This window comes from Planococcus citri, chromosome 2, assembly GCF_950023065.1.
Source record: "Planococcus citri chromosome 2, ihPlaCitr1.1, whole genome shotgun sequence".
Classification (NCBI taxonomy): domain Eukaryota; kingdom Metazoa; phylum Arthropoda; class Insecta; order Hemiptera; family Pseudococcidae; genus Planococcus; species Planococcus citri.
Window position 1 is genome coordinate 38907418 of NC_088678.1, and position 26746 is coordinate 38934163.

General features: G+C 33.4%; 1 protein-coding gene across 2 annotated transcripts; it reads right to left on the bottom strand.

Moving 5' to 3' along the window:
* Nucleotides 1–820: 820 nt before the first annotated feature.
* Nucleotides 821–25232, bottom strand: LOC135835698 (uncharacterized). 2 transcript variants are annotated; one of them, XR_010556935.1, is made up of 3 exons: nucleotides 25102–25232; nucleotides 24286–24359; nucleotides 3457–3572 (listed from the first exon to the last, which is right to left on the bottom strand). XR_010556935.1 is itself a non-coding variant. In XM_065350087.1 (2 exons), the coding sequence occupies exons 1-2, from the start codon at nucleotides 20279–20281 to the stop codon at nucleotides 1536–1538; spliced, it is 2049 nt and encodes a 682-aa protein (XP_065206159.1). In that variant the 5' UTR covers nucleotides 20282–20370; the 3' UTR covers nucleotides 821–1535. The 2 variants fall into 2 exon arrangements, 1 of the variants encoding a protein (XP_065206159.1); XM_065350087.1 differs by lacking the exons at nucleotides 24286–24359; nucleotides 25102–25232 and adding an exon at nucleotides 20270–20370 and having other exon boundaries at nucleotides 821–3572.
* Between the last annotated feature and the right edge of the window lie 1514 nt (nucleotides 25233–26746).

Genomic DNA, 26746 nt, shown 5'->3' on the forward strand with positions numbered 1-26746 from the left:
CAAAATTTTGAAAAAAATTCGAAAATTTTTGTTAAATAATGAAAAATTTTCTTCTTTGCTCTCAAATGGCGTGAAAATAACAAAAAATGATTCCAATTTGAATAAATGTTCCTCGTCAAAGAAGCTTTAAAAAACTAAAAATTTTTTCTATAGAAGAATAATTGTGTTTTTGGGGTTTCAATTTCGAAAAAAAAAAAAATGAAAGAAAAGAAGAAATAAAAAAGAAAAAGAAATTTCATTGTCAATAAATAAAATAGGTACCTAAACAGTCATTTTGGTAAAAAAATGATGAAAATTAATTCAAAAAATTCAGCTCAAATAGGTACTTACTTACATTGATTTAAAATTAAAAAAAAATTGTATATCATAATTTTTTATTTAATGTGGATTTATTATGTAAAAATAAAAAATTATTACTATACTTAGCATCAAGTTTTTGATGCTTCATTAAACATCCCAACAACCCTGTCAAACCATCCGTTTTTAGTTTGTTTTTTTTTTTTTTGGTTTTCAAAGTTATATATATGCTTGAAATGAAAAATATTTTAAATTGGAAAAAACACAGTTTATACATTTATAAAAATAACAAAAAATAGCACGAAAAAAAAATCGAAAAAATTCGAAAAAAAAAATTGAAAAAAATCAAGACATCAATCATTTTTATCTAATGATATTATGATATCAAAGTGCGAGAAAATTGAAGCATTTTTAGATATTCCAACAAAAAAAATCACAAAAAAATAATATCCAATAAAGAAGGGAAAAGAAAGTGAGTAATTTTACTCCTGATGGTGATGATAAATGTTTTTATTGTAATATCTACTTTAAAAAAAAAAAAAAAAAAAAAAAAAAAACAGAGGAAAAATGTACCAATACTTAAGTAAAAAATCATAAAAAAAAATAATATGTAGGTACGTACCTACTTATTTATTCAGTTTTATTCAAGTAAAAAATTCTTATTTCAAGAGAGAAAAAGAAGAAAGAAAGAAGAAAACTGAAACCGTATTTTTGGAGTTTTGAATTTTGCTTTCACGGTCAACATTGAGACCTCTGCAGTAGGTACCTACATGAAGCATTTTTCAGGAGCATTGAACTCAACAAATCTTTGGTACTCGTAGTAAAATACCTGATCATCGAAGATCCTTCTAAACACTCATTCTTCATATTGAATAAATTGAGAACAAGCATCAAACAGACTGCATTTGAAATTACTAACCATATCAACCTAAAACGAACCCCGATCAAACCCCCCAATGCACACCAAACTGCAGTACGAATATAAAATCTTACGTACAAGCACATTATTGATTTGAAAACATGGCAAATCCAATTAGAAATTACACATTACATTTACGAGCACACGTTGAGGTACGTCTCTCTCTCTCTCTCTGTACGTACATATAATTATGGCACAAGTCGATACTACATAAATGTTTCATAAAAACACCGGGTACCGGGCGTATAAATCATAAGAAAAAACTAGAGGACGTATTGCAACGACGACGTCTCCGCATCGTCTCATCTCGAAGACCACCTCAGGGCCAATTTTCGACAACACCTTCGGCGCTAAAATTATAGGATTTTAACGGTAAAGGCGTAACAATGTATACTTTCTCCTTTGTTAGAGGCGACACCGAAACTGGCAATTTTTCCCATGCTTTAGAATTGGAGGAGTTGGTCAGGTGTAACGGTTCTTGGTGCATCTTTTCTTCGATCACAGGTATCTGGTTACGTACACCTCTAAAGTTGTGTACAGGTTGGACATGCAGGTAGGATACAGTGCTGGCCAGGTAATCGGATGGTATTTCTTTCGAGGGAGGTAACGTAGATGCGATTACTTTTTGAAAATAGTATTCGTTTTGTTTATGTTTATGGTTCGAGTATCCTTCGACAGTCCACGTGTCGATGGCTTTCTGCAGTCTTAACATGTCCGACCATTCTTGACGTTTGGGAGGATTGCCCAGGGACGGTTTACTCGCAGATACGTTCGAGTTGGATTTTAAGTAGCTGACGATTGGCAACGGGGTCGTGGTTTCGGTAAAAGGGCCCCACATATCGCGTAATCTCTGCGACAGGGATCGCTCAGTGCTCCATGAATTTGAAGAGGAGTTTTTGTATTGGATACCTTTGGATTTATCTATCGTATAAGGTATAACGATTTGTATCTGTTTCTTTTTCTTGGGTGTTTCTGGTTCCGCATCGAAGACCCATTCTTCATTGGTATTAGGGCTGAGATTAGGCGGAGTCAGATACTCGATCAACGAACTGGTAATATTCTCGAAGAAATCAGTCGATGCGGAAGTATCATTTACATGATTACCTTCGGCTCCTACAGATGAAAATTTACTCTCGCTCGAAGAGTATTTGGCATCATCCAATAAGGAATTATGAGCCAATGGTCGATACCGGTCATTGGTACCATCAGCTCCGGTCGATGATGTGAAATGGTTCGCTACTGGCTCTTCGTGAACCGGAGCAGGAGCCTGGGTTGGCTGGAAAACTTGATTTTGCACATGCAAAGGTAAGTCTGCTCCTGGACTAGGGGGTACCTGGTACGATGGCACATCCAGCAATGGCGTCTGGTATATTTGCAACGGGTGATCCACCGATAACACGTAGTGTGATAATGGCATAACTTTCGACTCGTATAGCCAAGGATCTGCAGAAGTATTGAAATGGTTGGCAACATGGCCTGACTGAGGGCCTACTTGAGGACTATATAAACTAGGCTCGTGCACATTATCTGATCCCGAAGCTGTATAGGATGGAGCTGCGTTCCACGTGGCGCCAAATCCGGCAACAGGAGCAGCAGCATTATGGCCCCAATCGATAGTTTGGTATTGGTTCTCGGGTAAAGTGTGACTTTGGAAATGATTTTGAGCAAAGTCTTGGCCATGGAATGTCTGCGATATGTCTTGGGCTGCGAAATGGTTCTGAGATACATCCTGAACTTGATAATGATTCTGGGATACATCTTGAGCCGGTAAATGATTATGGGACAGTTCTGGATTATACACAGGGGTGCCAAAATACATTGGAAAAGGTGAAGGAATCACATTGATGGGTTTCAAATTGGAAGACATCTCGTTGAAAGACGAATAATACGAATTTCCGGCGAAATCCTCAGGCTGTTCGTGTTGTTGATGATCGAATCCCAGATCGAGCTGTTTAGGTCGATGACTGCCCACAATTGGTATCCATGGAACGCTATTACAAGGATTACATTTAGACTCTTCGACAGCATAATCATGCGATCTGGTTTGCAGCACTGATTTTGAAGCTATTCCCGAAGCAGCCTTCTCTTTATCTTGCTTTCCACTGGACGAAAACCATTTCGAGAGGTTTGGCAGAACGGAATTTGCACTAGGATGATCTTTATGTGGAGGCCCGATACTATGATGCCCTGATTTATGAGCTGGAGGGCGCTTGTGAAGTGGTGGAATTGTTCTGATGGATCTTGGAGGAGGAGGCTCCAGATATGGTGAAAGATGGCCATGTTTGCGATGATCTCGACAATACACAGGTTGCTTAGTGATAAGCAAAAAGTATATCAGCAAAATAGCGATTAAAACCTGAAACAGAAAGAGAATTCAATTCATTAGATTCAACTAACATATAAGAAGGTACCTCTCGAAAATAGTACCAAGACCTATGATTAACTTGTTGGTAATTTTGACACCTGAATTTTTGGCCACCGTTGCCATAGCATCCTATATACTCGTACTACGTCTGTCCAGGGAAAGTGAAACTATGCAGAAAATGAAATTTTCTTTCTATACCTCGTATACATACAGAGCGATGGGTATTCACCTTGGACTTGAATAAAAATATGAAACCTGCGATATTAGGATTAGATAAACTTGACCCGTTGGCACAGTTCACATACATCTCTCATTCAAAACTTCGACTATTTACCTATTGTTTTCACTAATCTACAGAGCACACGACCGACCGCTAATACGGTAAAAAATTTTACTTTTACGAGTCTCCTCCGGTCTTCAACCAGTGGCCAGTACGGGCAATTAATAAAACAGATATTTAAACGACGTCTCTTTATCGTAGCTACCTCCGCACCGAGCAACTCGGACTCTGGCACCACATCGAGAACCAGTTTCCAGCGATATTAAATGGTAGCAGGTGGCATTTTTAAATTTCGCATTTCACGGGTGACTGCACCGCGTCGACTTGGTGCAGTGTTTAACAACACGGTTTCATGAGAGTTTCAAGTTCAAATATTGAAAAGTGAACAAGAGTTTTATTACGACAATGTCGCCCGCTGTCGTAATTATTACGACGATGAGTCGAAACAAAACTGCATGTCTGTGAAGAGTGTACAGTCTGTAGTCTGTACACATCATCGATTCATACGACGACCAAATTACAGTGTTCACTTTCCAATTCGATGATTTAATCGAGCTCATCGTTATTAAATATGCACACATCTAACGTATAAGATTATAATCTCACTGTCGGTTTATTAAAACATACCTCCCCCTGTCTCCGAGCGAGTACACAATACACATATTATGAGTGCATGGTATCTCTATCTATGGATTTTATTAAACGCCATCGACAACTTTACGACCAAAGTATTGTCGTATTAATTATGTAGTCAAAGAACCTGCAAAATGAAACCAGACATGTCTCATGTCTTGGTGTGTAATCTGTGTACTATGCAGATTGTATGTATATTGGCATCGTGTTATTGTTATATAGGCTTATAGGTATTTACCACAACCATCGTATAGGCTAGATAGCTATTTAAATCGTCTCACGTTCGATTTCTTCCTCATCAGAATACGACATTACTCAGGTATATTATACGATAGTGGTACGATCAATCCGGCCACAAGTACATGTAATTTCAACTCAATGTTCTCTTTCGCTCTTCTTCCTGCCTCCCGCCCTCTATCTGTAGATTCTCCTCGTGGCATTACTCATCTATCTATTCTCAACGCTAAATAGCATCTTGCAAGTTTAACAATCGTGTAACTTATTTGTTTAACATTTCACTTGTAACTACAATAAGACAGTAAATGTGTTATGGGTGAAAGGCTGAAAGTGTACGTACTTAATTACGACAGATGTCTATTAATATATAGCTCTCGGATGAGTTAATTCAAATTTTTAAATGAAATATGTATCAGTATCATTTTGAAAATGGGCACAATAATAGAATCAATTAAGAAACCAGAAAAAATTTACCTATTCAAGGCTTTTAAGAAATCTAGTAGTTAAGTAAATGAATTTTGGATTTTAATCACATTGGACATTGGAGTGAATCAGATAGTATTTTCTCCATCGAAAAGTAATACGTATAATGTATCAAACAGGAAAACGGATACCACCAAACTTACCACTTTAAAATTTTCTGGGCCCTATTTACAATTTTTTCAATTTTTTCCCTCTGGGTACGTTGAATTTCCCCGGCACCAATATCGAAAAATTTCATAATTATGAGGAACAGTTTAGACAAACGAAAAAATTAGGTATCTATAGGTAGTCTATTTTAAAAAATGGGTAGATGTAATTTTCAAGTTCATTCAAAATTTCAAAAATTAATTTATTCAAGAAATTGTGATTTTTTTTGTCGAAATGAGAAAAAAGGGTGCTTTTTCGTTACCCCGTGGAATTTCCTTACAAGGGTTATTCCACGTCAATTCAATCAAGAAGTGGTAAGGGGGGGGGGGTCAGCGATTTTTTGAAATTTTTTTCCTGTGGAAATGCCTTCCGAAGGGATGACCAATGGCGCCAATTGCAGCTCTCCAGCCCTTTTTTAAAGGCTGCTAGGGAGTGTCAAAGTTTTCAGTGAACTTGAAAAAAAGTTCGGATCGGTAAAGTTGACCCATCTGGCCCTTAATCAAAATACGAAAAAATTTCAAAGATCAAAAAAAGTTTAAATTTACTAATTTAGTTACCTATCTTATTTTGACCTCTTTCTGACGTATTTCATGAAAAAGTTGATAAAAATTACACTCATAGAAAAAATAAAAATTTGTTTAATTTTTCAGCTATTTACTCAGAATTTTGATTTTTTTTGTGATGATTTCATTTCATCGAGTGAAAGAAATGGGTCAAATGGGTCAACTTCACCAATCAAAACTTTTTTTCATGTTTTAAATCAAAAAATCGCATTTTTGAAACTTTTGGTACAAGTTCGAATTATAGAATATTCAAAATGGGGACTCAATGGAAGCCAGCTTCTCGCCTGAATTTGAGTGTTATTGAAAAAAATTACGAAATCATGCGATTCATGTAATACATACATTGAATAGAACGTTCTTGAAAAACTTGAACACAAATATGATCTAATTTTTTTAATTAGACTTCTGCTAAAATCAAACTGTGGAATTTTTAAACAATGTTTCGAGTAAAAATTACCCTCGAAAGAAAATTTTATTCTGAACACTTTTTATGAGAACATAATATACTTGTCGTGTCGTCAGGGACGTACATATCTATCTAGCATTTTTCATGTCCTCATGTAGAATGAAAATCCCCCCTCCCTCAAACCTCCAAAGTCATCTACCTGATTTTTAAAAAAAATCAGAATACACTTCAAAAACTTTTGAAAAAAATACTCAATATTATTGATGTATACGTTGTTGATAAGGGTAAGGGCACCAATTATGGACCAGTCCGCAATATGGACCAGCGCCCGTTCTCGTTGGTAATTAGCGCAATCTGTCAGGAAAAAATGTATTCTGATGTATTTTTCATCAAAAAAACGAATGAGACAAAAATTACAACTGTAAAGTCAAAACTCGCTGAGAAATTTACAAAAAACTGTTTTGAGACACTGAAAAATTTCTTTAGTGTGTTTTTCAACTTTTATTAAAATATAATGTGGTGTAATTTTCTAAAATGTCATTGATGTTTATAATATCAAAAAAGGATGTAGTTTCTGCTGGAGTGATCAGTTTTTGCTAAAAATGAAGGTATGTACAGAAATTTTTGGTGCAAAGTTTTTTTTATGGGGTGCGCTAATATGGACCACCTGTGATATTGAATTTTTTACTCATTTTTTACAGCCTCTGAAAAGAGGAATGCTTGAAATACTTTTTTTTGTTCATTTCTACTAATAAATATGATGTTTTGAAACGTAAAAATATTTTTATTTTGAAATTATTCTTTAGGTGGCCCATATTAAGCGTCCAAAATTTTGAAATGTCATTTTGACACTCGTCATTCAACAATTTGAAAAAAATATTCAAAATCAACCTGAACTGCTTAGAATAAGTTTTTTTGTTCATTTCTACAAATAAATATGACCTTTTGAAAAATGTGAAAGTATGTTTATTTTGAAATTTTATAGGTGGTCCATATTAGGCATCCAAAATTTTGAACTGTCATTTTGACACTTATCACTCAACAATAAAAAAAACATACTTAAAGTTGACCTTCACCCTTGAAGTTTTATACAGTGTTAATGGAAGGATGGAACTTCATTTTAAGCCTTTGTGGAGGTTTCAACCTACTATAGTTTTCAAGTGGCAATCCTCCAAAAAAAAGTGGCCCATATTTGGTGCCTCTACCCTTAAATGTTAATGAAGGAGGTATACTTAATACAGTTATCAACTTGACAAGATTGCTAAGAGAAATTCTTTGCCATTGCTTCCTTCTTTTCAAGATTTTGAAAGATGCAAAAACAAAAGCCCCAAAAAAAAACAAAAAAAACCAAAAAAAGGTAACAAGAAAAAAGGTACGAATTTTTGATTTTGGGTTTCAGTTCCAACCTGGCAATTGGAACAATTCAAATTGAAAAAAAAAACGTGCAAAGGTCCCATTTTTTACTGCTTGAAAAGTGAACACCAATGTACCATTTTTGATTGCTAGAAAAGTGTACGTAAAGGTCTCATTTTTTGGGTGATTGAAAAAAGTGTACCAAAAGTACTACCTGTTTTAGACTTCTATAGAAAAGTGACAACCCAAAAAATGCGAGCACCAGTCATTTTGCTTGAATGACAAAGAATCAAACAAATTTCCAGTAAGTATTGAAAAGATACATATAACAATAACAATACCTACACCAACGTCCAACAATCACAAAAAACTCGAAAAATATATTTTAGAAAAATCAAAAATTGAAAAACTGATTAAGGAAAAAACACTTTTGAATGTTAGCTACAAAAGTAATACTCGTAATTTGAATTATGATTACCTACGTAGGTACCTAACATGAAAATATTTTGCTAAAATGCCAAAGAATTGAGACACTTTCTCGGACATTGAAGTAAGGATTAAATTGAGGGAAAAATAATGAATAAAAAATATATTCATATTTTGAAAGTCCAATTTAAAAAAATATTAATCATCACTTCATCAGGAATGATTTTTTGTAAAAATGATTAAAAATAATTAAATATGTACCTAATTTTCTTACTTGAAAAAAAATTACGAGAGGAAGTAGGTAAACAGGTGCTTAAAAAATGGAAAGAAAGTTATTCAAAAAAACTAAATGATTTTCTTCCATTTAAAATGTTCTTTTTTGGAAACTAACAAAAAATGAATTTTAATTTTTTGTTAGTAAAACGATGATTTTTTGTTGATTTTTCAGCATTTTGTCAATCATTTATTTTTTTTTACTCAATTTGAACGTTTTTTTGAGTCTCTAGAAAAATCTGACAACCTAAAAAATATTCATCATCACGAAGATCGCAGATAGTTTGATATGCATTAATTTTCAAAAATCATCATACTTCAAAAGGGACCATACATACGACCAAAACTGAAATTTTACAGGAGGAGGTTCCATTCGATTCTTAAAGAGTTCCTAGGTACAATCAATTTCAGGGTCCTCACATATACACTTTTTGAATCTGCTCGTTTAATTTTAATGGTGGAAAGCTTCTGCTTGCGACATTTCGTATAGGGCTTATTGAACTATAAAACGTTGTCAATTACTTTTTTCCCAATTGGTTTGTTCATTTCCACGAATACGAGTAAATGAAAAAGAAAACCACCCCAATTCACGGTAAACTGATGTGATAGCCGAAACAGACTCTCTCTATGTTTAGGCGAGCGAGTAAACAAATAAGTAAATTTTTAAAATATCAAAATGGTAGGTACTTAATTTTTTTTAAAAGCACTTAAATAAAAGTATGCACGATTTTAATGAATTTCTGTTCAAATAAAAACTTGTTTCCGAAGGAGCCTCGTCCCAAAATTCAACTTTCGTTTAAATCAAAGTAGGTAGGTACTTGAGCTGAAGAGGTTTCTATCACTCGTATTTTTTTTTTTGTTAAAAAGGAGAAGAGAGGAGAGGTTCAGAAAAAAGTTTCGTTTTGAAAAAAATTATCTAACTTTCCATTCTCGAACAAAGTTTTCTAAACGTGAAATATTTTTTCGATCTGATGTTCTTCTTCTTTAGTATACCTCCTACGTTAACATTGGACAGAAAAAATAATCGTATAATTGACTTTAATATGTACTATGGATTAGTTTCGATATCTTACAACGTACCGGCTAATATCGAATTTCTAGCCATACGTGACATACAAGTAGAATATTCTTGTTCGGGAAAAAAAGAGAGAAAAGAATCCAGGGGACTTTTCAAAGGTTTCCACACGTTGACATTTCGAAACCTTATAAAATGTCCAAACAAAATCAACACGGTAATCGATACAAAGCATGTACGTTAGTACCTATATCCTAGTTAACAAGTTATAGCATTGTCATTGGTTAAAAATTTTCAGACTGGTAGGTCTCTGGAGCCAATTAAAAAGTGCACATGTAGGTACCTACAAATTCAATTTTAAATACATCGAAGTCTCACTCACTCTCAGTCCTTCCTTTTGTTTAATAATGTTCTTGTTCTAATCTAAATGCAGTACCCAGAGAAGAGAAACTACAACATTATATTATACCTTATATACCTACATAACTTACTTACATGTACATTTCAATTGGCGGTTGCAAGTATAAGGTAAGATAGGTAGGCAGCCACATATATCTCCTTAACACATGTGTCAATGCTAATGTATATTTAAAGCAGTTAATTATTTATCGAAGTTGAACAGTCTCTACTAATTCTCAACTGTCAGCACCTATATCTATCTATAGTATCTACTTGGCAAATCTTTCACCTACCTACCTACCTACCTATGGTTTTTATCTCACATTCACACAAACCAACGACATAATGTAACACCTTTTCCTTTTCTCTTTGCTATCATCATTTTTTAAAAACAATTGATTCCAAGTGATCGATCTAGTTGATTATTTTTTCGCCATCTGGATAACTTTGAAAATAATTTCACTCGAAATTCGAGCCCAATAATGACGTAGGCTGTTTTAAAACTCAATCTATGTACTCGTAGCTACATATAAGAAGACCGACTCTTTCATAGTCTCTTTATCGATTCCTTTCATCGATTATTGAGATTGACTGGTTCACTATTGACACTGGTCGAACGCAGGCGGCTTTTTTCCCAAAGATGGTGCGCGGTTTCTCTTCGAAGAATTGCACGGATTAACATGCGAGTTGGTGATTCTTCGAGTAACAAAACATAATGCATACAAACGTATGTACCTACAACTGTGACCAATGTGTAAACTCGCATGTATGAAATGTCGAAAACACGTTCGAGTAAGGTGGACACGCGTTTTAAACAAACATCATAGAACGCGATGGAAAATATTCTCTAGAAGCCGGCGCGATGACCAAAGAGCGGCTCCTTTTTGGGGTTTCGAGACAAGCCTGCCTACAAACAAGGAGAAATTTGCAGAAAAAATCAAAAATTTGTAATCGGAAAAAAAAATTTTCGAAGAGGAAGTGAAAATTAACGTAAAGGGGTGGAAGAAGGAACTCGCGAGCGGAAGTAAATATATTCGAAAAGGTATTAGGTGTAAGTTATCACTTTTCACTGATACGAGCAAATATACCTACCTATACGAATGCGAGTATTTCCGATAAATATTCGTGTAATTTAGAAATTGTATTTTCTACATCCGGTAAAGACTAAAGAGTAATACGACACGTCATGTCATAAGTGAGATACATAACTAAAAACACATGTATTCGCGGATATTTACCATTAGGATTTATATCATTTCTGATATTATTGGCATGTGTGCATACATTTTTACCGCGAGTTTGAAACGAACAGAAAGCGTTGAAAAGGCGCGACTCTCTACAAGAACTACACATTTTTTTCTACGTTATTTTAGAATATTTAAATACCGCAGTATAATATCCGACATTCGTGATGAATTATGATCGAAAAATACGCCGTGGTTTGAGAATTTTACGTAACACTTCGAATTAACTGTTATGGTTCGCGAAATTGGTATTCAAGTAGGTGGAATAAGTCAACTCAAATCCACAGGCTGACAAGGCAAATCGGCGGGAAATTTTTTGGCCAGGATGGAGAAAAACTAAGAGTTTTCAAAAACACCCTAAGGGACAAAAATCAAGTACGAAATTTCTTTTCTCAATTTTTTATGAATTTTTGAAAATAAATTTCGGTATTTTCACAAAGAAAATATAATTTTATTAGATTGAGGAGGGTACGATTTGAAGAAAACTGAAATTTGTTAACCATATTTTTTTTTGACCTCTGGAATGTATGGATTTCTTTGAGCTAAAAAAACCTCAAGAATCCAGACAAATTTTTAATTTATTTTTTTCAAATATTTATGGATTTCAACAGCTAGAAATAAGATTGAGAGAATTTTTGTCTAAATCAACGGAATAGACCGTGAGAAGATTGATGTGAATGTAGACAGGTGCTGAATTCGTTACCGGTGATTTTTATAAAATTTTTCAAAATATTGAAAAATTCAAAAATTTGATTCAAAATTGCTATCAATCGATTCGGTTGATTAATAATTGGTATAAAACTAATTTTCTTTATGGTAAGGGAGCCTGATCCAAATTTTCGAAAAATTGTGACAAATCGAAAATTAAATGTTATAATATGAACTGAACTGATATTCGCAAGCAGCAAAATTGGAATTCGAGACTTTTTTTGATATTTTTCCATCTTCAAGTTTCTAGAGTCGTGGAACCACTTCAAACCCTCCCTACCACCACAAAAAAACCAAAAAAAAAACCAGTAAATTACTTTTTTTTCCATCTGAAAAAATCTCATAATTTATTTGAAAAATACTCATTCGTTCTTTGAAGAAGATTATACCTTTTAAAAAAATGGTGTTCATCCTGCCTAAACAAAACAAGAGTGCATTTTTCTGAAATTTTTTATAATTTTTGATTTGGTAAGCATTTTTGGAAAAATTTACAATATTACAACTATTCACGATTTTTGAATTTTTTTCCAATAAGAACCACTCTTTTCGACCCAGAATTTGATTCATCGATCATTAGGTAGTTAGGTACATATATTTGAAGTTTCCGGCTTTAATTTACCGAAACCGAGAATTTTCAGATTGACATGTCTGAAGCCGAAAGAGTATTAAACCCAAATTTTCAGTTGCCTTATTTTTGACTTCCCGGTATTGAGAAGGAATTCAAAAGGTGATGAAAATTGAGGAAATAATGAAATTTGATTTCAGGAGGCCATTTTATAACAGAAAAAGAGCAAATTTTGAATAAAATGATCGCTAAAATTTAATTTGAAAAAAATAATTTTTCAAAAAAAAAAAATGATTTTGAGATGAATTATGATCGTAATTGGAAACACAATTCTCCAAACATTCGTGGAGAGAAATCGATTTATCAAATCCAAGATCAGAGCATAAAAGGCTTAAAATTTTCAATCATCAGACAACACATTCATTTCAACTGTTCCGCAAATATGTAAATGCTGCTCAAAATTCTTCAAAAATATTAAAATGATTTGAGAAATCGAAAAATTGTTCAAATCAGAAAAATGATTTCCAAAAGTCCATTACATTTGAGTGTTTGATAAATAAAATTAGTAAGTATTATTGAACATCTAAATAAAATCTATGTAATTATTTCAAGGTTGTTTTGAGGGCCAGATTTGTAAGAAACGTCAATCCTATAATGAGGGAAGTATCAAAAAAAAAAAAACAACTGGTAGAACATCGTTTGAACTGGACAAAACTAAATCGAAAGAGCAAAGAGGACTCAGAAATTACATCAGCAGCCAAATTTTCAGGCGTTCAACTCTAGTGTAACTTTTTGAGTTTTTGATTCTTGATGAATTTTTGAAAATTTTAGGGCAAAAAATAAAGAAAAATCAAAAGTTTACTAAATTGGTCAAGAAAGCTGAAATTTGGAACGCAACACTTTCTTATACTCTTCAAATGGATTGGAAGAGGTATAAAATTATTTTGAGCGTTTTTCTGGAGCCTCCACCAAACTTTTGGAAATTTAAGTTTTCACAAAATTTTACCAAATGGATTTGGGAAGTCAAAATTTCAACATACTAAGTCGATTGGAGGTAGTTTGAAACCGTTATAGAATAAACGAAAATCACAATTGCTGATTTTGAAATTTTTGTGTAAAATTGTTGGATATTTTTTATAAAAGACGAGTAAAACCACTCAAAATCTTTTCAGTTTTTCGGTCAAAATTTCAAAACTTCCTACATTTTTTTCTTTTTTTTCATATCTTCAAATTTCCCATGTTTTTGTCTATTTCACAATAATTTACGTAGTTTTTATGGAACTTTTCCCAATAAACCTCGCCACCCCCATCCCCTCCCCCACCTCAAAAAATGTGAGATTTCCAAAACTGCTCAAAACTGTTTGACACCGTTTTCAATCTATTTCAAAAGGGTGGGGGGCGGTAAACAATATGTAACGTACCCAGTTCCAGCTTTCTTGGTTAATTAATTTGGTGAGATTTAAATTTTTTCCAATTATAGCTCAAAGGTTTTTAAAAATTCACCAAAAATCGAAAAATGCACTAGAGCAGTTTGAGTATTGTACCTGAGATTTTGGGTGATGATGTTATTTTTAGAAACTCTTTCCTTGTGAGAATATAAGATCCAACTCAGATGGTTCTTTTAGTCGAAAATGATTAGGTAATTACAGAGCATTTCAGTTAATTGCGCAGAAATTTTCACATGCAGCTCTTTCATCGGAAACGTCAACAACCAGACACTATAATTCTGTAACCAACTTGTTTTCTCAATTTCGAAAATTCTGAAATTTAATCACATTGAAAGGAGAAACCCTCCCAACAGACGTATATATAGTTAGACTTTCTATCATGTTTATTCGGAATCAGCCCCATAAATTTTTCCAGTCTCTTTCCTCTCCCCACCACCTTCAAGTTCTTAAAAAAGACCGATTTTGCTCGCCTCATTCTCATTTTTCTAAAAATCCAATTGACACAGCAGCTGAAAAAAATCTGTAAGAATTTTATTTAGGTACAATTAAATAATCAGCTGATAATGTACAATCAACAACAATTAGCGCAAATGAGCTTGTTTCCACATTGTCATTGAGAATGTGAAAATCTGAAGGAATGGCGAAAGAAGGAAACAAAAAAAAAACAAGATAGGTATTCGCCAGACAGCCATTCACACATTTTTACACACCCTTCTTCGTCAATTAAAGACAAAAGTCGATATAAAAATCATAAAATCATTCGTCATACAAAACTCATCAGACAGAAGAGGGGAAAAAATACTCCGATTAACTCGAACCTTTCACCGTATTTATCATTCCGATATAATAACGCGCCGTTAATGAAAATACCAAAGAGGATGGCGTCTGCGTAGACAAACCAATCGACATTTACGAGTTGCACTGATCACTTAACAACACACTACCAGTTGGACAGCTTCGATTCTCGAACGAGCGATGATCGGCATTTCGCAAATTCTTGTCGGCAATCAGTCGTAAAAAAATATTTCAATCGGCTATTAAAATCTAAATCCGAAAAAAAAAACACCAGCAAGAACAACAACTAAGACGTAATACGAAGATAAATGAACCATAAAAATTTACCTGTAGTAACCGCGAATATGTGTAGAAAGTACCTGAGTAAACTACCTCAGATTTGAATAGGTAAGTATGTATTCGAATATCTTTAGGAATTACTCGTATTCGAAAGCAATATAAATTTTTACATTTTAAACCGTTCAGTCGTATTTTATTCTGATAAGATTTCAAGGGACGAGGGGGTACTTTTTTTTTATTAAATAAGCGTCAACTGGTTCAATAAAATTGCGAAAAATTCTCATTCTATAGATCCTCCTATAAGCATCTTGTACTCGTATTTACACTTGAGCGAATACTTATAGATTTTCTAGCAGGTGATGATGATATGTGAAAGTGTTACCACTCTTGTAAATTTTTATATCTCGAAATAATTTTTTTTTTCTAGCAAGGTTAATAAAATGGACGAAGCTATTAAGTAGACGACGACGCAGAGGACACGAGTACTTTCATTTAAATTATTGTCCAATGATGTAGCATAATACGTTATCATCTCACTATGAATATGGAGCTTATAGTAGGCACTCATATAGGGATAGTTTTTTTATAGTGATAATCGTTTAACATTTTAGTGATTTATTATATCAGTGCACCGGCGAGCGGTATATTACCTGACTTACATGATTAATGAATGCCCCCACATGGGGTTCTCCTAGATAGTCCATACGTGTACTGATTTTTAAAAAAGTAATTACAATTACGTCGTCGAGGAGAAAAACAATAGCTAAAGTGCCTATTTATATTCTACTGTTCAATATCGTTATTTCTTTAAACGGTATTTTATCATATTATACTCTCCATATTATACTATCGTACTAGGGCAAATAGGCATTTATATAAGGTATCTAAGTAAGTACCTATAGGTAGGTGGAATATTGAAAAATTAAACGAAAATCACTCGGTTATTGTGTCATTCATCTATTCAGCCTTTATCTCATCTTCAAAATTTCAAAGCAAAGAATGGCTGAAAAGAGAAGAAGATAGGGTATTGAATCATTTCATAATATCAAGTGTATCTATACCAACATCAAAGGCTATCGATATTAGGGTTTTCATTTTCTCACGATCTGGCTTTGAAAAAAAAATGAATATGTAACTGACGAGGTGAAGGTGATTTTTTCTAGAAGTTCAGTAATGGGTTTGAGAAACTTTTCTCTTTGGAAAGTATTTTAGGCTAGTGTTTAATGAAGTGAGTTGTACGTCTCAAGTTAGTAAAAAAATATGTAGATTGGTAACACTGATAAATTGAGAAAAAAATTCACTTGGAAAAATTTCAATCTGGCTAACGAAAGAAGTATTCGAACGGACAGAAAAATTCCGAGGTCGAACAAAACAATTATTGAAAGAGTATACAAAAATACTGCACCAGCTAAAATTTCAAGTGCTAAAGTTCATTTTTTTAATTTTAGGGAATTTTTAAAAATCAAATTGCTTATACGTACAAGAATACCAAATTTAAGCTTATTTCAGACTGAATAAGGTGAAATTTCGATTTTTTTTACTTTTTGTTAAAATATGATTTTTTCAAAATTCTTCAAAAAATAGGCTTTATTAGCACTTGAAATTCCGATCACTCGGATATTTTTCATGCTTTGTCGATCCAGCTCAAATTATTGTAAGAGACCCTATTTCCATTTCAACCTTGAGAAGGTTGAAGCCCCGTTTCAAGGTGGCTGCTAAGCTTATACTAATTTTTAAGCAATGGCCGTTTCTACCAAGTACATAATATCTCAAGAAATTCTGAGCTTGTAAGAAAATAGGAGATTCAAATTGATGATAAAAATTTAAAAAACTCAAAATTGAATTTTGAAGACGAGGTTCAACTTTTGTGATCAGAACTGTAAAAAGCTACTACAATTACTAAGTACAGTACATATTTGAAAATTTGACAAGATTACGGCGAAAATTATTTTTTACTTTCTTTTTAACAAGCTCATTTCCAAAATTTCACAATTGAAGACGTCATAGCAAAAAGGACATATCTATGTGTGAAAGTTGTATTTTGAGAAAAAACTGTTTGAAAGTTTGAATGCTTGTGAAGTTTAGAAATGTGCATATTTGAACAAGGTGACGATTTTTATCTTATTTTCCCACTATCTAACTATATGAAATGCTATGCACCATCAGTCTGGAGGAAACTGTGTGTTAGCGGTAAGCGCTCAAACATTTCGAATTATGTCTTTTTTGAAGCGAAAAATTGGCCAATTTCTTTTTTGATTTAAAAATGTTTTTGAGCAAATTTTTGGATTTAAACCAGGTAAATAATGGTTGATAACACAAAATCGACCATGAGTAACCCATTATCTCTGAAAAAAGATCGCTATATTGAGTAAAAAAAAAAAAAGACAAGTTTTTTGGCCAATTTTTTTTTATTGGTTTAAAAATGTTTTTGAGCAAATTTTTGAATTTAAACCAGGTAAATAATGGTTGACAACACAAAATCGACCATGAGTAACCCATTATCTTTGAAAAAGTAGATTTTTAATCGACTTCGCAGTTTTAAAATGGCGATATCTCACTGGTTTTTCGACTTTGTGAAGTGGGGGTGGTCTCATATGATAGAGGAAGGTCTGAAGAATAACAATATGGATTCGTCTCAAAAAGGACATATGTGTCATATATACCCCTTTTTGTTATGACGTCTTCAATTTTTTTTGAAAAATGCAACTAAAGTTACACGTTGATTTTGAATAATTTGAAAGGCTTAAAGGATGCGTTCAAATACGAGCTTTTTTCGATTCAGCCCCAGTCCCTGTGATCTCCTCCCCTCCAACAATTGTCTTCAATACAGTTTAAAAAAAAAATTGAAAAGAAAGGACGAAAAGTTATGATAATTTTGGATGACTTGTCGATTTTCTCTCTACCTTTCATTTTAAGAAAATTGACCTACCAGGAGACACTGAGGGTAGAAATCTATAAAATATAAAAATAGATATAGTCTTTGTCTTATCGTTCAATTCGCTGGAACAATTTTCCTATTAATTCAATGTTGGCCCATAAAATTCAAAATTCGTCGTTTTCGTTTTAAAAGTGAATATGGCTCATTTTGACAATTTCCAATATTTTGTGTTAATTTTAATTTCTTTTCCAGTATAAAAAAATCCGCTTTCATAACATCGCGTTTAGAGAGACGAAAAATAAAATTTTTGTTGAAGATGAAACGAAACAATGCAAAACAGACGATAATTTCGAACATGATCGATGAAGTAAATAATGTAGATTTTCGACTTTCGATCAATCGATTTTCGATCAAGTAGGGGTTTTGTTTTCAAGTTAAAATGCGAAATTTCATTTAAAATCTTATTTGATCATATGAAATCAAAAGTCGCAAATAAATCGATTTTTGGGGATTCGATTTATCGATTTTTCGATCATAATCAACTTTTGATCCAAAAGTTAATTTTTGAAGAAAAAATTCATTTTCTGTTTCAAATACTTATGTTCGATCATATGAGATCTAAAATCGCAAATGAGTCAATTTTTGGAATTCGATTTATCAATTTTTGATCCGCAAATTCATTTTTGAAAAAATATGATTCTCCGCTTTCAAACATCTTTGATCATATGAGATCGAAAATCGCAAATTAATCGATTTTTGGGACTCGATTTATCAAATTCGTATCATGATCAACTTTTGATCCGGAAGTCAATTTTCGAAGAAAAAACTTATTTTACATTTCAAATATTCATGTTCGATCGCATGAGATTTAAAATTGCAAATGAATCGATTTTTGGGATTCGATTTATCGATTTTCGATCCGCAAATTCATTTTTGAAAGAATATGATTCTCCATTTTCAAACATCTATGATCATATGAGATCGAAAATCGCCAATTAATCGATTTTTGGGATTCGATTTATCGAATTCCTATCGTGATCAACTTTTGATCCGGAAGTCAATTTTCGAAGAAAAAACTTATTTTCCATTTCAAATAGGTACTTATATGTTCGATCGCGTGAGATTAATAATTGCAAATGAATCGATTTTTGGGATTCGATTTATCGATTTCCGACTTGCAAATACATTTTCGAAGAAAAACTTGAGTTTCCATTTCCAAACATAAGTTTGATCAATGATCATAAAAGATCAAAAATCGCAAATGAACCGATTTTTAGCATTTGATAAGTCGATTTCGGATTTAATGGCCTATTTTCGAGGCTAAAATTAATTTTTTTCATTCCGAACATAATTCATCAATGGGATCAAAAATTGTGAGTGAATCAATTTTCGATCCAGAGACCCTGATTTTTTTTTTCGTTTCTCCTCATTTTTTCGTACAAGACATGACTTTTTCCCCCCAAAAAACGTCTTCTTCCGTAACAATTTTTTGAAAATGTCGACTTTTTCATCACAAGGAATAAATTTTTGGAAAATCGAGTCTTATGGAAAAAATCAAGAGAAACAAAATTACAGGGCATGAATTTCCCTTCCCATGATGTTTTTGTTTGTTTGTTCGGAACTACCCTCTGTGATTGACACAATTTTTCAAAAAATTTCCAATTCTTATTTTTTAGGTAGGTAAGTACGTAAGTATCTGTTTTTATCTGTCCAATTTCATTATTTTTCAAATTGAAAACATTACTTACTTTTACATAATTATATGTTGAGACTATTTTATCAATCCTTATTTTTTTTATCACCGATAATTTTTATTGTAGATAACTTATCAGGGTTTCTCATTTCAAAACTTTTCTTGGATTTTCAAGATTTTGGCAAACGTCTCAAAATTATTGTAAAGTCTGCATAAATTTTCATAAAAATGGCGTAAAATATGAAAATAAACAACAATTTTTGACCTAGCTTTTTCGAGAAGGGTACTGCCTATGTGCATTTTTTTTTCTGAATTCAGTGATAAAAATGTAAGGATGTAACTATAGACAATTCAAATTGCCACCAAGTTTGCTCTCTTGAGAAATTCTCAATTTTTGTACGAAAAATTTTGAATTTTAAGAGGTCTAAATTCCTCAAGTTCATTCGTTGTAAGGTAGTCAACATTTTAAATTTCATCATTAAACCTACCTACCTATCCTCAGCTCAAACTTTTTTGATCTCCAATTTCAAAATTTCAAAAAAAAACACCAATTCTGCACCAACAGTCCTCAATTTCAACAAATGGAATAAAAGTATCCTATAATTTCGATTATTTCATTTTCGGTCTCAAGGTTCTTCATTTTTCACCTGTCTTTCCTGTTCAGTCACCATGTTTTCAATTTTTCAGCGCAAGAATTCCACAATTTCCGCCAAAATAATTAAAAATCAATTTTTCAATTTCCTGCAAACGTGATCTCTCAAAATTCAGCAGTACTAATGCAGCTCTTCCAACATCCCTTAATTCTCCTCTTCAAAAACCCACCATCTCAAATCTACAAAAAAAACACCCCCAAAATCACTTACAATCTTCTCCATATTGCGATGTCATTTGCATCCGGCGAACACTTTTGGTTCACGAGGCTGAAAAAGCTTGCTCCACATGAGTCATGCACCGCACATCACAGGTATCCGATTTCAAACACCGACACCGACACCGACACCGACACCGAATCGTGTTCGGTACCCGAACAACACACGCGACAAAATGGACAAAATTTTCGATCACGATCACATCAAGACGCAACACGTCGCGATCATAAACTCGCGCCAAAGCATCGATTTCGTCAATAAAAAGTGAATTTCCGACACGTCTGGTAACGTGAAAACGAACGCGAACGCGTTTACCGAAAGGCTATCCACTCTCCTTGAACTTGTACTCGCGGCAAAGCACTCGCGGTATCAACGTCGCATACCTGTTCTTGCTCTTGGGAGTTGGACACAAGTGTATTAAGAGTAAGTATATGAGAGACAGAGAGACAGCAGCAGACCGCAACAACCTAAGGAGGTAATAGCTCGCGAGACCGAGAGGAAAATAACCACCACGCGTTCGCCAAGAATTCACTTACCTATACTTGGCTTACACAAGCACACTCAGCAACAAGAAAGAAGCAAGGTAAGGTTAAGAGAAGAAAATCAAGAGATGAAAAAAAAACAATAGACGGTAACATACGCGCGCGCTTCAAGTAACCGATACTGGATGTTGAAGCGTTACCGACGACGACGACGACGACGCCGGCCAAGTCGTTTAGTTCATTGTTTTGTTTTGTTTTTTTTTCTTCTCTCTTCTTCTTCTTCATGTACTCGCATTTATATACCTAGTGACCCATATCCCATCGGTTTTATATACCTTTGGATGCGGCACGGACGTTTTGTAGGTATTTTTCTTTTTCTTACACTTGCATTACTCAACACGTTGTACGTACTCGAGCACATAGGTACATTTTATGTATATTTCATGGCATCTTCCATATACTGCAGTTCTTTTTTTTTGTCTAAGTATAGGCCACGCATGTATATGGAGAGAGTCTACACATACACAGCTACACTAAGCACAAAACTCTATACATAATAGATTTTTCTCTCTTTGATTATCCTCTCCTCCTCGCCCGACCATCCTAGTCCCGTTCTGCCTTCTCCTCGAGTCACACGACTCACCGATACATCTCATTGTTTTTAAAAAAATCCTCACCTCCTTCTTCAAAAAGACCCGCATTTTCCCAACAAGAATGCGAGCAAAGAGGGGAAGAGAAGTGTCATGACGAAAAAGTACGGTATTCTCGGTGAGTATTACAACTTTATTCTATGTATGGTCAAAAATATCCACGAATTGTTCAAGTTCTTGCCAATGAAAAGTAAAAGTGGTTTGTTCCCTGTTCGCTGATTTGGTCACATGTTGATTCATCCTAAAGAATTCCACAGATGGAGAATCTGCCAAAGTGTTGGCGAGTTTTTCACCCAATTAAACGTGTTTTCAAATGAGATACTCAAGCATAACATAATACTTATGTTGTAATAAGTTAAAATTCTACAAATATGTTAATCAAGTTTCTCAACTTTTTTTTTTTTTTTTTTTAATTTGATGGACCTTTGAAAAAAGTTATGGCAAAATATGTATGTACTCTTAACAAGACACAGCAAAATCTCAAATTTCAAGGTCAATGTGTTCCCCTCCCTCTCAACAGGAGTTCTTTGAAAAAAAAAAATTTCACCACTTTTGATTTTTTTTGGTTTAGGCGATTTTTTGATGATCATATGACAATTGAGTACAAAATTATCACATTTTGAAGGAAAGAAGTACATTATTATTTTTAGAATTTCTCATGAGTCATGACAATAATGAACTTCGAGCTTCAAAAAAGACCACTTGAAACCCTTCCTCTTTCGCTCCCACAAAAAAAAAAAACCAAAACATTTTAAATTTTGAAATTTTATTCAATTTTTAAACTTTGAGCTGCCACCTGGAACGTTGAACATTGACCTAAATGCCTCAAGTGGATCTTAACCAGCGACGGTAATCATAATAACATCAAATATGAGATTTCCAAAGTTGTACAAAGCAACCTATTCGCATTGTTTGAGGATTTCCTTTTTTTTTTTTTTTTTTTTTACTTTTTCTAACACATTACGTTGAGATTGAGCTTCAAAACACAATGACACCCCAAAATATGAACAAAATAGAAAATTTTTAAACTTGCTGCTCTCTACCGTATTTTTTGAAATTTTATGGCATTTTTTCTTAAAAAATTGGAGCTTTGAAAATACACCTTTCCTTCTTATGTTCAAGATGAACACCAAAATAAATGGAAGATGAAGATTTCGAAAAAAATGTGATCTTGGATCTTCAATTTGGTTGAATTTTTCAAAAGATTACTTTTTAGCCAAAACAGGAATAAAATATACATAGAACAAGTTTTCCAAAAAAAAATGCGCCAAAATTCAAATACGAGTACATACTAATTATTTCAAGATGAGTATAGGTATTAGGTACATGGATAATTTCGAGATAAATTTTGTTGCAGAAATCCTGTTTGTATGAAGTGATCAACTTACTCATGAATTTTGATAACCGCGAGATTTGCAGCTCCCTCATAACTCTCTCTTCTGCATCCAAGCAGCAGCAATTGAGACAGTAGGTAATATTTTGTTTGAAAGGTGCTTATAGTTTGAATTGAAGGGATGGGGAAAGGGAATTTTCTGGACCATTTCACTGCTTAAGAAAAATACGTTAATACGTAGGTCAAGGTATTCAGTACACAAGTATTATTTCGACAATTATTTTTTCCAACAATTTTATCTTCACTTCAAAATTTTTTAAACATTTTTTGAGTGATTTTTAATTTTTTTTCAATTTAAGTACCTACTCACTTTTTTTTCCATTAGTGACATATTTTGCAGTGTTAAAAAACATTCAAGGTCGAAAATTCCATAGAACCGTAAGTTCTTGAAGCCATTTACTCTCATTTCTTTACGTAAAGAAATCATTTGCTGGGATTTAATAGTAGACAATACGTCTTCTAGTTTGAGAGTTTGAAATAGACCATCCTAATGCAAGCAGGAGTGTCTACTTCTTCAAAGCGATTCCCCCTCAGCCCCTCCCACTCTGCCATCAAGATTTCAATTTACAAAAAAAAAAATTGAATTGAATTGTTGATTTGAAAAAAAAAATCAACACACCAGTTATTTTTAATGCGAGGAAGGCTGAAATTTGGAATACATTTTTTTCAATTTTTTACTTTTTCAATATGTCGACAATTTTTTTGAAAACACAGACCACTTTAAAACTTTTTTATTTGTTATCTTGAAAAGCTAAAAGAGGACAAATTTTCTGTCACGGGAAAGGTTCGCACAATTCCATCCGTTGTCGACTACGCGGAAAGACTGAAAGAACTTGGGCATAATTCTTCGACTCTAAATGCACTCTTTTTGCTCGTTTCCGTCTCGTTTAGCGCCATCAGAGTCCATTATTAAAACATTTACCAGTTTAATTTGTAATGCATTGAACTCTGTTACAACAAATATAACTTCTAGAGCATAAGCCATACCTTTCAGCGTCCATACAACACACAACGACCCGCCAACTAATTAGAAAGTGATACATGGATAAAATTTATGTGATTGTATTACGTAAGTCTGGTCAACATACGAGTAGAGTTGACATTTTGGCTCAGAACCATAAAATAACATACAACATACCTATTCGTCATAATATTTTGCGACAGAGCGGAAATATACCTCAAATCGTTGAATTGTTTCGTAGAAATGAAAAGAGGAGAGGAGAGGAAGAGGAAGGACAAAGGATTATGTCAGTACTGTGTAAGTATTTTAGATCAATACTTTTTTTGTTTTTCGTTCATCTCATAAAACGTAATCTTAATGGATATCCAACAAGGAGCAAAAATGTTCAAATCTTATTCAGAAAAAAAACACCATTCACTAGGCATCTTTGCAACATGCAGTGTTCTTCTAGATCTACCCAGCAATTTTCTACTCACAAGTGTCTCTACTCTACAACTTTTCTACAACATTTAATTATTACTTACCAATCCTTATTCGCATCTTCACATAAATATTTTCAGTTCTGACTCCTCGTAAACTAATCAAGAAAGTAGTAAACCTAGAGAAATAAAAAAAAAACAATCTTAGATACCTACACCTATAACACAGCACTTACAGGTAATTAGGCCTATAGGTAAATAGTAAGTAAGATGAATTAAAAACATAAACATGAGAATGTGATGCAAATGGTTACATTGTTGAGACGTTTTACTCAGTTTTATGTATTATTGAAAAGTTGTATACTTTAATGTTGTATTTCATGCTATAAGAACGTTAACGAGATCTAATTTTTATGGACCGTTATTACAAGAATGGTAGGTAGGTAGGCTTATCTAAACTCGAAACAAAAGACTGAATAGTGATGAGTAAGTAGTCGCCCACTCTCACTCTCTAGACTACGACGAGTAAAGCTACTGTAATTTTTATTTGTATTTTGATAGACGAAAATGATCTCGAGATGGTTGAATTTTATTACAGTATTGCACGAATCTGCCAAATCCACAGGTGTTCATTCAAAAAATTACGTAAGGTTGTCGATTATTTTCAATTTCACTAATTGCGTATTTATTTTATACCTATTTGGAAAGATAAAAGAATTAATAAATGGATGAGCAAATATTATCTACTTTTCTCATCTCCTTATAAACGCGTGCCCATCATCTTCAGGCTACATTGTATTGTTTTTCAAGAGTGCTTTCCTTAACGAGCATTCTTTTACGATGTGTAAATATTAAAGTACCAACTAAGTAATAAATTTGTCGCGTCATTTCACAGCAGGTTTATTTACACAGTCAACTTACCAAGGTGCAGATTCGCGTTAGCGGTCCAAAGCTGAATGGAATGCACGTGAGCAAGAGACGATTCGCTGATTTCTCCGATAAGAAGTTCATTCTCATGCATCCTTCCGGGATTGTGCGAACGGCGATTGAAAAGGTTTCCTATTCGTATTGATTGCTGAGTGAGCAATAAAGCATGCACCCGACTCCAAAGAATACAGGACAATGTCTGAAAAAAAACCATGAAGTGATTAAAAATGAAAAGTAAGTTCGTAATTCTATAATTATGTGTGAAATTTCAACCTATTTTTATGCGCCACTCGATAACATCACCTCAATGTAGCTTTCTTTATGGTGGCAGGGAAGGGGAGGGAAGGTGTCAAAATAACTGATAAAAATAGGCAGATATTTCACGAGTAGTTCGTATTCTTTTAAAAACTAACTAAATCGATTGCCAAAATGAAAAAAGAATAGGATCCTTGTAGGAAAATTTTGAAAAACACGTTCTTTAAAAAGTCAAATTGGGTAGGAAAGCTACCAATCACCAATCATTTTCAATAGTTGGTCCTTCTGGTCTTTGCTCAAAGATGCTGAAGATTTTTGATTGATCTCGTATTTTTGAGATATTTTTTACGACTAATGATTTTAGCCCACAAGAGCATAGAGTGATCTGAAAATGAAAATGTCTGATATGAAACAAGTCATGTGATCTGTCATTAATGATATTTTGAATAAAATTCAAATTAATCATCACAACTGCTGAATTTCAATTCTTATTTTTGTCAAATAATTTTCATAAATTTTATGAGTGGATAAATTGTACGCATGATGAAATATGACCAAAGTTATGAATATGTACAATTTTTTCCTTGACCTTTGTACAAATGCATGAGAGTAACAAGACCTCAAATTACATTCACACATGAAAGGTTTCTACGATATAAAATTTCGTCAGCGAGTATAAAGTGACAGCTAGAAGACCAAAAAATTGAACTGATGATGTAATATTTGCATTTAACTTTCAATTTATAGGATTTACGAAGAAACCTCGAATGAACTTATACAAACAGTTTCGAGTTGATTTTTTCTTAAATTAATAATGTGGATAGTTTTTAGTAATTTGAGGCCAAACTTGACGATATTGGATTTTTTTTCAAATTGAGATGTTTAATTTGTAAAAAAAAAAAAATACACTTTCTAACCCTTCACCTCGAATTTGCGATTCAGCTACTCTAATCAATTCGCAAAACCGAACTCAAAACATAATTCAATTTTATTAAGACAGGGTTATATTTTCAGCTGCCGAACTTGACTACAACACCTTCCAGAGCGATTTGAAGATGCTGTAGAAAAGATCAACTCCGGCTGGAGGCTCATCCAGATCCGATCGAAAATGATGGTAATCGATTCATAGGATCGACTTTAGCATAAAACCCGATTTTCAGATTTTCATCTAAATATTACATAATTAAGTACATTTTCAAAAAGTCGCCAAAAATTGAAAAATCAACGTCAGCTGCTCAAAATTTGGTTCTGAAGTCTCGGTGACATGCTGTTCCAGTAGAGCCAAAATTTCAGCTCAATCAGAAGTGATGGGAAGTAAAAGTTCCCTCGTAAAAACGCTGAATTAAGATCTTCAGGTACTAAGATAATTCTCAAATGAAGAGTG